An 11264-nucleotide genomic window follows, 5' to 3' on the forward strand; every position below is an offset into this window, starting at 1 on the left:
AAGCTGACAACTGAATGATGCTGTTGACCAACAACAAGATGTATATGCATGATTGGGTGACAGTGATTGATGTGGAAGTATACGCGTACCAAAACATGACATGCACGCTTTGTATGGATCGAACCTGATACCAAGGTTATTTACTGGAAACATGCATCACAGCGGAAAAGTGGTGGCAACATTCACATCATCGGCAGAGTTTTTATTTTGATCACTCATCATCATTCCTCCACCAACATCAGCTATTATGGAATCTTTTATGGTCGAAGTTCCCCCCACTGGGTAGTTCTTTTGATCGTGTGCCCAACCTTATCATTAAAAACACGTGAACGCCAAGTCAAATTACAATGCATGACCATGGAAGCACATCGTCGATGGGTCAAGGTATATAATGCTTTTATGATGTGTATGGCGCGATACGTACAACAATGGCTGACACTATCTTAGGGTCTCAATTCACTCTTGAACCAGGCATCATCGTTGCTGGTGCCCAAGAAGGCAAGTTGTCTCGCTTGTACTTGTCGGCAGGACACTCGGATCGGAATCTTCATCCTTCTACCGCAAAGATATCAGCGTTGGAAACCAAACGACCTCGTCTTGCTCTGATGAGCAATCTTCTCTGTCAAGGTTATCTTTTTCAAAACCATCCTCTCCTATGATTCCAAAGTCGAATGCTAAACATGGCAACCTCATCTTGTCATCCTTACATACCATATCATCTTCTTACGTATTACATACATGTCAACATTAGATTTCTTCACATCATCGTATAGTATAATAATTCATCATCATTGCTAGAAAGATATATATGTCATGCCATAAAGAAATACAATACTACCGTTCCGCAAGTATATGGATTTGATACAACACAACTTCTTGTATATAAAAGAGAGACCGTATAGGTGCTACTTTAGTAGTATAGCAAAAATGAAAAGGAAAACGAATAAAAAAGCTGCTGGGAAAAGGGAATGTGGGGATGGGGGGGGGAAGAAAAGAGTACTATAAGAGCTAGTATTTGTACATGTTGGCGCGTCGTTCACGTTCAGCTTGCTTCTTCTCAATGATACGAAGCAAATCACCCTCGTCGTCTGAATCATCTGAATCATCGCTTGAAAGAGTGGATGGTTGATATGAAGAGTGGGTGGTGGGTCGTGGAGGTGAAAAAGTCGAAGCCGGCTCCGAGTCATCATAAAAGTCGTAGTTGTAATTTCTGTGCGGCATCTTGTTGGTAGTAGTGGAAGGGCTAATAGGGGAACGAGGTGAAGCTGATGATGATGTGGATGAGGAAGCAGCTACTACAGTGTTGTTGGTGGTGGACAAGGGCTGTAGGACATGTGTTGGTACCGATGGATTACTAATACCAGCATAATCATATCGTTGCTGCTGCTGATATTGATAAGCATGGTGTTGTTGTTGTTGTTGCATATACGATGATGAATCGTAATAATAGGGTTGTGGTGGAGGTGGTGCGGTTGCCATGGTATTAATAGCGGAGCCGAATTCTGGGGTTGATGGGGTGCGATTGATATAGGTTTGACTTCCCGCTGATACAACAAGATTACGGCCATTGTACATGGATGTCTCAGGATTGGTGATATTAGTACATGCCGATGTGTTGCGTGACAAGGTTGGCGACCTATCCCAAGATTGACTCGAGCGCCACGACGCCCCAGAGCCTCGTGACCGATTGGATGACCGAGATGCATTGGAGTCCGATCGTACTACACCATTACTATTACCGATATGAGTGTTTTGCAAAGTGAGAGTGATGGTAGATGCTGAAGGGGTCGATTGCAACGAAATGGATGGTGTACGTCTATGAGCTTGTTGTGGTGTTGCAAATGTTGATGATCGTGATTGAGTGGGTTGAGGAGGTGGTGGCATTGATAAGACCGATCTTTGATCATCTTCTTCATCACTTTCTTCATCACTCAACATAGGTCCCTCTTGTGAATCATAATCATCATCGTCGTCAATGGGAAGAGTCGCCTTGGGCCATGTACCAATCACAATAGGCATCTCCACAAGTTGAGTCTCATGAGCCGATTTCTTCCCAGTCATATACAAACGAATACGGATGCGATATTGGACTTCAATGATCTTCTCCTTGTACTTTACAGTGGGTGGTGTCGATGTTGGAATAAGCAACTGAGGATGGAACGCTTGTGAAAAGTTGTAAGGACCAATAATGTTGGCATCATGCTCCATTGATTTCAACACGTCTTCCTTGGTCAAGGTGTTTCTACGTTACCATTATCAGCCATGGATCATTATACATGATGCCCACTTTATACATACCTGCTCGTTTTGATATCCACAATACGTACAAGATCCACCTTGATAGCACCCTTTCTCACAAACCGCTCATAGTGATTCAATAAAATGGTGGGCTTGACCAAATCACCTATAAGCCAATACAATCAGTAATGATCCTATTACAACAATGTATATGATGTAGATCTCTACCTCGAGTATAACCAAAGCGTGGGATGGATGTTTTGAGTTGGCATTGTTGACCAGGCTTTGACTTTGGAGGAACAAAATCCATCGTTTGTTCTTGGGGCTTAGTGTAGCGAGGCAAGTCGACATCGACTAGTTCGAGGATCGGAACAGTGTAATCGGCTTTTGCACACAAGGATTCTGGAACCATGGGTCGATCATGAATAGCTGTCAATCGATATCGAATATAGGTCTTGCGCTTGCCAAACTATAGAGTTCATTTAACCGGATGTTCCCTCTCCTAATCCTTCCTTGACACCAAAATAACCCTTTCTATACCTCCATAGTGCTTGGTAAATCATCGGGAACCGCAAACTCAAAAGGAAATGTATGTTGTTTGGCTTCAAGAACTTGAGCTTTTCCATGTGTGGATACTGGAAGAATCTCGGTTTTCTGGAACAGATTGAACGTCTCTTTATCCTTGACCGAAATATGCACCTCGCCTGAGAATGTCAGTCGAATATGGTTGGTCTTGGTTGGATGCTTTGGGTGCACAACCACCACACCTAAAAAGGTCTAAGTATATATAACTCATGTTGCTTTGTTGTATGCTGATCGATACCTTTGATGAGTTCGCCTGGAAAATAAAACTTCTCCTCATTCAAACGAATGTCGATTGTTGTGCTGCCTTTGGTGAGATGCCTCATGCGGGCGAGGAAGGAATGGTTGTTGTTATTGTTGTTGTTGGAAAGATAACGACTGTCGGTTGGGGGGCGAAAGTAAAAGAACAGAGCCGGGTTCTATATTTTGCCGTTGAAAAAGAGGAGAATGAAAAGAATATAGAGAGCCGTGGCGCGCGTGTGTGGGTGTGTGTATAAAGTGGAAAAGAGAGAGAGAGTGAAAGAGAGAGAGAGGGAGAAAGACAAAAAGTGCGCAGTGAATAAAGGTTTAAGGGAACGCTCAAAATCGTTTGCTGTACTCCACCATTACCACACTCCCTCCCCGCCTAAAAAAAGGGTTCTCTCTTTCTCTCTCTTGTAACATAGTTTGTCCATCCTGTGATTTTTATTGTCTTACACAAATTACCATTTGTTGATAAATGCAAGATGTTTATGGATGAGATGGATGGGAGGGGATGGTGATGCATATATGCATTACGCATCCAGGCAAACATACAATGCTTGTTGTTGCTATGCAACAGGGCAACCGTATCATTGGGTGATGAATAGGATGATGATGATGATGGTGGTGGTAGAGTGAGTTGGGCTATTTTTATACGCGTGGGCGAAGCATAGCTGAGTAGGAACCCACACGGACCATGCTTTCTCAGTGGTAGCCACATGGTGGGCTACCCAAAGAGATGGCTCGAGGGTCGTACACAGATACATACACAAGCGCTGTTGACATGCAGAAACGGACTTGAGAGTGGCCAATGATTGTGGCTATAACAGTAGCATTTGCAAGGATGACCACTCCTCACACGGATGTTGTTCCCGTCCACCTCCGATTTTACATTGCTTTTCCCTGTCATTCTTCTCTTGAGTGAATGAGCATGCTGTTGAAGTGAATAATGGGTCACACCTCGCTTGTTTTTCATTGGCACTGAGTTTACCCCACCCCATTATGCTCTCAGCTCTCTCTTTTTTTTGTATGTTCCATCTTTCCGCCTCGACCCTCTTCCGCACAAAAAACCCTTTTGCCACCCCCACTTTATTCAATCACCCCGGCTTTTTGTTTCTTTTTGTTTCTTCTTGTACATATTCTTGTTAACTTCTTTCGTGTGGTTACATTTCATTATTATTTACTTGTTCTTTCCACTTGCAAACATAACAATACTCTCAAACACACACACACACACACACACATCACTCATATACACGTATACATCTACACACACACCACACCGCCTCTTCCAATGTATTTTGATGGTAGTTTTGCTTCGGCAAACCCCGGCGACCAAGATCAATCCCATCTATTCAGCCATTCTCTCGATTCCGCCATTCCTTCCCACGATTGGCAACCATCTGACAATGACCCGTTGGCTTCTTATCTATCGCTAGGGTTACACGCCCATTCACTCGACTCACCCTTCTTTGATGATGCCACTCTTGCCTCTGTCGCAGCAGCAACCGATTGGGATTTTTATGATCCCGCCGCAGCAGATAGCCAACAACAACAAGAGCAACAACGAGTATCACAGCAATCGATGCCAGTAGAACATGATTTTCTATCATCATTGAATGAACAAGAGCAGCAAGCTATTCTATTATCGGATCCTAATTTTGTAAGGCAGCAACAGCTTTATCAAGAGAAGGAGATGGAAATGCGTCAACAACAAGAGCGTCAACAGCAACAACCTCCACCTCCACCACCCTCTCAGCAACCACCTGCAGCAGCATCTTCATCGTCTTCTTCATCCACTACCTATCCATCTTCTTCTTCATCAACGACACAATCTAATTTATCTGCCATGTTGGATTCAACCAAACGACCTGCCAAGGCTTCGTCTACCAATAAACCCAACAAACAACAGCGTCGATCGGCGGAGGAAATTGATCATCAACGTAGACTCAGCGAGCTGCAAGCAAGGTTCCGCGTGAATTTTGCTAGAAAGAAAACTCCCCAACAACGTCGTCGTTCATCTATGGATGCTATGCGCCAGTCTGTACAAGCTGCTGCTGTATCACAACAACAACCTCAGCCATCATCTTCAACAGGTAGCAATGCAAATGGGTCACAGCAGCTTCCTCAGCCTGGTACATCGGCACCTACTCCATCATCCATGCCACCAAAGCAGCAACAACATCAGCAGCAACAACAACAACAACAACAACAGCCATCGTTTCCATCCCGTACTATGCCTATTCAAATTCAACGACGGCCTAATGTACAATCATATGATGCTGAACAACGACAACGACAATTGGATGAGCAATTGGAAAACATAGATTTTGATGACATTACCGTTTCTGAACTCAAGGATATGTTGCGTCAGCGTGGGAAACCTGCTACAGGCAAGAAGGCAGTATTGGTACAGCGTTTACAAGCTGAACGCGATTGGAGACGTAGTATGGCTGTTGCTGTTGCTCAACAACAACGACATTCATTCCCTGATCCACCACCATCACCCACCACCTTATCACTTAATCGATCCATCGCCAATATGCATATTGGATCACCACCCCAAACGCATCAACAACAACAACAACAACAACATGCTCATTCGTTACCTAATACGACTCCCACATCACAACAACAAGCAAGACGATTTGCCCCATATCGATCCTCCAAACCCATTCAGGATCAACAACAACAGCAACAACAGCAACGCGTACGTCACAAGTATGCTCCTCGGATACCATCAGCATTGGCTACCCCCGACCATGAAGAGGAACAAAACCCATTTGATCAATTTATCATGATGCAACAGCAACAACAGCAACAACAAGCTCCTCCTCCACCTCCTCCTCAGCAACAACAACAACAAACGATGATGTTGCCACAAGGTATATATTAGGTTTGGGATTGGTTCGTGATGGAAGATCTGGTGACATAATAATGATGATGCTGACCAAATGGAACGTGTTTTAATGCACTATAGATTTGCCCATGTTTGGTTCAACCGAGATGCCCCGCCCTAACCCCGCTTCGGCTAAGCAGAATACTGTGAGCGATTTGAGTCAGGTGTTATTCAACGATCCACTTCTTCATTGGTGATCTATATACGTACACGATTCATCATCTTCTTATATGACACACCCACACACAACCACATGTTGTAAATAGTATACTCTCTCTATCTCTCTATCTCTCTTTTCCTTTTTCTCACACACGCTTTTACTCGTTTGTTTTTCCGTTTTTTTTATCTCCTTTACTACTCTTATTAGATCTTTCAACTACACAACGTGTAGCGCCCTAGAAGGGCATGATTCACTGTTTGGGTTTTTGTATACAAGACACATGCAGCAGCATCATGTTTTAGGTTGTGTTTCCTACTACCTGTTTCATGAGACGAAACATGACTACTGCATCCCACCACCACCACCATGATGACACATTAGATTTTTATTGTTACTCTCTATTACTATTACCAATAATAATATCACCCCTTTGCTCAGCAAATGACCATTGTAAAAGGATCTCTTTTATTGCATACGTGGTTTCTTTACCCGCCTATCTGTAGACTCTGGGGATGCTGTACGCTTTTCTAATTGTCGTAACCATTGTCCTTCGGTCATTCCATCATCATAGCGTATTGTTTCACGCATACGTTGCCCTCGACCCAATAATAACGAAGTCTCATCTTGTTCATCCATCATCATGTGATCGTACCGGTAAATGTCTGGTAACTCCCAATCCTGCATGAGCCGCTCACGCTTTTTGCCATCCTGATCATCGTCGCCATACAATCGTTGTTCTTCTGCTGCTGCTCGCTGTCGCTCCAGATCAATCTTGGTAAAGGTGGCATATTCTTGATCGGACCGTTTTAGCATCAAGTTGAGCTCTTCGTCATCCAATTCTTCATTCTCTTCGCCTCCTTCATCGCGTTCATCGCTCTTGTCTTCCAATAACGAACGTAAAAATGCTTCACGATCCTCCTCCGTACTACGATGATCGAACTTGCCAGCCTGAATCACTTTGCCATCAATATCCAACTTGTATTGGGCACGCGCCAAAATGTTCTCCTCGATGGAATTCTCAGTGATAAGTCGAAAGATGTGCACCTCTTTGGTTTGGCCAATACGATGGGCACGATCTTGTGCTTGCAAGTCTTGATGTGGATTCCTATAAAATGTTGCAGCATGAGTCATTCAGCAAGGTTGCCATGGATACCCCCCTCCCTTCCTATCATACCAATCCGAATCAAAGATAATGACCGTATCTGCCGTTTGTAAATTGAGACCAAGACCACCTGCACGTGTACTCAACAAAAAGACAAAATAAGGCGAATCAGGTGCATTAAAGACTTCCAAGAGTCGTGAACGATCATCTGCCTTTGTTGATCCATCCAATCGTAAATGTCGATAGCCCCGGAATAAGCAAAAGTCTTCCATGATATCCATGATTTGTGTCATTTGGAAAAAGATCAATACTCGATGGCCCGTAGCTCGTAACTTGGGAAGCATTCGATCCAAAAGCTCAAATTTGCCAGAGGTTCGATATAAAAGTTCATTGCTGATCTTGTATGGATTGATCACACGTTCGACTTCTTCAAACACAAAAGGATGGTTGCATATCTTTCGAAGTTGCATGATGGTGTTGTTAAGACCCTTGATGCTTGTGCGACTAATAACAAAGGAAGAGGTTAGATCATCTTATCGGTACCCTCTTCTCGTACTTTACATACCCTCCTCCTGTTCCACTCGTTGAATAAAGCATGCCGTGCTTTTTCATTTGCCAATAGAGTCGAGATTGTAATGCAGACAACTTGCACTTGATCACGCGTTCCACCTTATCTGGCAATTCAGCTTCCACATCCTTTTTCAAGCGTCTCAAAAGGAAAGGTCGTAGCACCTAATTAAGAAACCCCACCATGAATACCAATGATCCTTCCCTTAACATTCCTTTGTTACCTTGTGTAAACGTTTGATGATAAGCAATTGCTCTTCTTCATTCAATTCGACCTTGTCTTGCACACCTTGGTTTGAGAAGGGGGTATTGAACCATTCCTCGAAGCTTTTGACGCTATTGAAGATGCGTGGCAGAATAAAATTAAGCAATGCCCATAGCTCTGGAAGGTTGTTTTGCAATGGTGTGCCCGTAAGAATGAGTCGATAACGTGAGGTATAGTACTGTCGAAGCACTGATGTCAACTTGGAATTGGTGTTTTTCATGCGGTGGCCTTCATCCATAATCATGTAAGTCCACTTAATCTTGGATAAGGCGGGTCGATCTTTGATGATGTAGTCAAACGTTGTCAAGAGCACTTGGAATCCACCATGTCGGATCTGCTGCTTTTGAATCGATTTGCGAACTTCAGGAATGCCTTTGTACACAATCTTGGTCACTGTGGGTGCCCACTTTTCAAATTCCAGTGCCCAATTAGCAATTGTACTAGTATCAACCATGATTAGTACATCCATGCCATTTTCCATCCTTATAAGGTGACTTACGAAAGTGGTACAATGATAAGAAATGGTCCATTTTGTGCTTTCTTCTCGATTAAATACGTGATAAGGCTGATCGTCTGAATCGTTTTTCCCAATCCCATCTCATCTGCAAGGATGCCATTCAATTTGTTGTTGTACAATGAAACCATCCACTGCAATCCTTTGACCTAGGGGAAATGAAGGTATGAGTTCCATGTACACATACACACACGCACAATCATACTTACTTGATAATCCTTGAGTTGACCTCCAGTCATTATCTTGGGTTGGGAAACGCTTTCCTGGATACGATGTGCCATCCTGAAATAGTCGATCTTATTTCCAGCCGAATCCTAATAAAAGCAACATTAGCTTTCTCGCATTGTTTCCTCATCCGCTTTTTCTTTACTTACAGTGAGCATCGTTTCCTCATCACCCTTTTCCTCATCCTCGGGTTGTAACAAGTCATGAACGGGATCATTTTGTTGATCGACAACAGCACGTGTGAGTGATTCAAGATACGAGCCAGTTTGCTTGAGCAGCAGTGTCAATCGGGTATCCTTGGCTTCATCAATCAACTTCATGTAGGCTTCTTCATCATCATTTCTCAATGCACGAATACGCTCCTTGGATCGTTTGTCGGCACGTCGTTGCTCTTCACGTTCGATATGTGCATGGTATTGGAGCATCGCCTTGCCCAATTTGCCCATTCTCCCTTGATATCCCTTGTGCCATCCAAGAAGATCACGTCCATGGTTGCATACAGATTGCAAATAATCAAGATGCCGCTGCTTTTCACGTTTTTCCTTATCCAAGCGCTGTTGCTTTTCAAGCTTCTCCGTCAACTTGGCCTCCTTCATTGTTTGCCGCATCATCTTGCGATACGATGCACTGCCCACCGTTGTTTGCAATCGATTGGCTTCCTCAAAACCGCGAAGAATATCTCCTCTTAGCTACATAACCCAAACCATGATGAATACCTAGGATCATTTCATCCACCACACATGTAAAAATCATACCTTGGTCTGCTTATCACGAAGTCGTAGGGCTTTCAATTTGATAATATCATGGATCTGCTCATGGGAAGCGTTGTTCAGCGTGTTGTGATAGTCGTGATCAATAAGGTGGCCCAATGTGATGCTGTTGTTCTCGTCATCCTGATGAACGACTTGATTCTCAAGCTGTTCATGATACTGCTTGGCACGATGTTGAATGCGATTCTCACGTTCTTCGAATACGGTGTGCGGCCTGAGACCAGCTGGCATGGATAATGGTAGCAAGAGCTTCTGTTGTCGAGAGGCGTGTGCATGTGATCGCTGAATGCCCACCAGCAAGTCATTGGCAGTAAGTCGTTCTTTGGGTTTGGCGTCAGGAAACTTTAGAGCACTCAATGCATGATGATCACGTTCTTGTCGATAGATGGCTTCCACAAGCTTCTCAGCCAATGCTTTCCTTTGCTCTTGGACCGGTGGTAGTGGCTCATCATTGTTGGCAAGTCCCATATTCTTCTGAAGTAGGCTGAAAGCTAACATCTGATATTGTAATGCATTGAACAAAGCGGTTGCTAATGGATACACAATCATCAGCATATGGATAATGAAAAGTATATGCAATATCCTCTTCCTCCTCCTACCTGATGAAGGTGCACCTTGCTGTTGCTGTTGCTGCTGCTGTTGTTGTTGAACAAGCTGTTGCTGCAGGAGTTGAAGTTGTAGTTGCTGTTGTTCAGGTGTCGCTTGTGCAAGAAACTGTTGTTGAAGCATGAGTGTTTGTTGCTGCTGCTGTTGCTGAAATATCCGTAGCACTGCCATTAGTTGCGAGAACTCGTTTTTGCCATCTTCTTTTTCGCCTTGAGCTTCCAACTGTTTAGCTCGCTAAGTGAACAAAAGGCAACGAATGAGTGGCTGTTGACTCTAAGGAAAAGAAAGAAATACCTGAGCAATGACATCCAGTTTATCTTTTGGCAGATCGATAATGCCTGGTGAGGATGAGGAGGCTGAAGGAGGATTCATGGTGGAGATCCAGTGATATTTGTTGTTGTATGAAGGTTGTAATGTCTGATAAGAAGAGCATGAGTGAGATCTGAAGGAAGACAAAAGAGAAAAAGAAAAAGGGCGCGCTCGCACTACCTTCTTCCTCGCGCACCCAAAAAATACAAGTGAACCAGCAAAGATGAAAAAGAGACGGCCCCACCTGAATTTCCAAGTGGACTCAGCTCCTTTGCACCACCACCACCCTACACAACCCATCACCGGAACTTGTCCACTAGTGACTCAATTCCCATTTGACACCATCCAACCATATCCATTCTATTATCTTCTACCTATCAATAGTGCTCTTTCAATCTTATGCATTGCCTAATAAATCTATCTTCTTTATAATAATAATGCTATCTTTAAGCGTTGGTGATGCTGTGTCGCTCTTTTAGTAGTACTGCTGCCTTGTTGTTGTGTGGTGATATAGGTGCCATTTCTTTCGGGACATGCATACTTGTTTTTTGGGGGGTTAACAAACATTTGGATCTATTGGTGACATATGTACTAGCCTTGTCGCTTTTGCCTTCCATGATAGCATCAGAGCATCATCTGCATTCAATATGGATAGTCAATTTAAGCGAGATCAAGCGTGATCGTCCTACCGATTTTTTGGCACCCCGATGGCGGCAGAGAGTACACCACCTTTGCTGATGTAGCTACAATGAAAGAAAAGCAATCAACCAAGATGATTAGGTTTTAC

The 11264-nt window shown here is 43.6% G+C and overlaps 4 protein-coding genes across 4 annotated transcripts; 2 read left to right on the forward strand and 2 right to left on the reverse strand.

Moving 5' to 3' along the window:
- Positions 1 to 100: 100 nt before the first annotated feature.
- Positions 101 to 678, forward strand: O0I10_002909 (uncharacterized protein; the record flags this gene model as incomplete). Its single annotated transcript, XM_058482986.1, has 4 exons — positions 101 to 135; positions 198 to 384; positions 448 to 486; positions 628 to 678. The coding sequence occupies 4 exons, from the start codon at positions 101 to 103 to the stop codon at positions 676 to 678; spliced, it is 312 nt and encodes a 103-aa protein (XP_058346075.1).
- A 330-nt stretch (positions 679 to 1008) lies between these two features.
- O0I10_002911 (uncharacterized protein) lies at positions 1009 to 3146 on the reverse strand (the record flags this gene model as incomplete). The annotated part of the gene is made up of 5 exons (XM_058482987.1): positions 1009 to 2242; positions 2299 to 2404; positions 2467 to 2707; positions 2779 to 3005; positions 3062 to 3146. The coding sequence occupies 5 exons, from the start codon at positions 3144 to 3146 to the stop codon at positions 1009 to 1011; spliced, it is 1893 nt and encodes a 630-aa protein (XP_058346076.1).
- Positions 3147 to 4354: 1208 nt separating this feature from the next.
- O0I10_002912 (uncharacterized protein) lies at positions 4355 to 6156 on the forward strand (the record flags this gene model as incomplete). Its single annotated transcript, XM_058482988.1, has 2 exons — positions 4355 to 5945; positions 6041 to 6156. The coding sequence occupies 2 exons, from the start codon at positions 4355 to 4357 to the stop codon at positions 6154 to 6156; spliced, it is 1707 nt and encodes a 568-aa protein (XP_058346077.1).
- A 428-nt stretch (positions 6157 to 6584) lies between these two features.
- On the reverse strand, positions 6585 to 10540 carry O0I10_002913 (uncharacterized protein; the record flags this gene model as incomplete). The annotated part of the gene is made up of 10 exons (XM_058482989.1): positions 6585 to 7224; positions 7294 to 7725; positions 7787 to 7953; positions 8013 to 8493; positions 8553 to 8716; positions 8777 to 8881; positions 8942 to 9481; positions 9548 to 10092; positions 10162 to 10402; positions 10463 to 10540. 10 exons carry the CDS (start codon positions 10538 to 10540, stop codon positions 6585 to 6587), a joined length of 3393 nt encoding a protein of 1130 aa, XP_058346078.1.
- Positions 10541 to 11264: the final 724 nt, after the last annotated feature.

Source organism: Lichtheimia ornata (genome assembly GCF_029851405.1).
Source record: "Lichtheimia ornata isolate CBS 291.66 chromosome Unknown scaffold00009, whole genome shotgun sequence".
NCBI lineage: Eukaryota > Fungi > Mucoromycota > Mucoromycetes > Mucorales > Lichtheimiaceae > Lichtheimia > Lichtheimia ornata.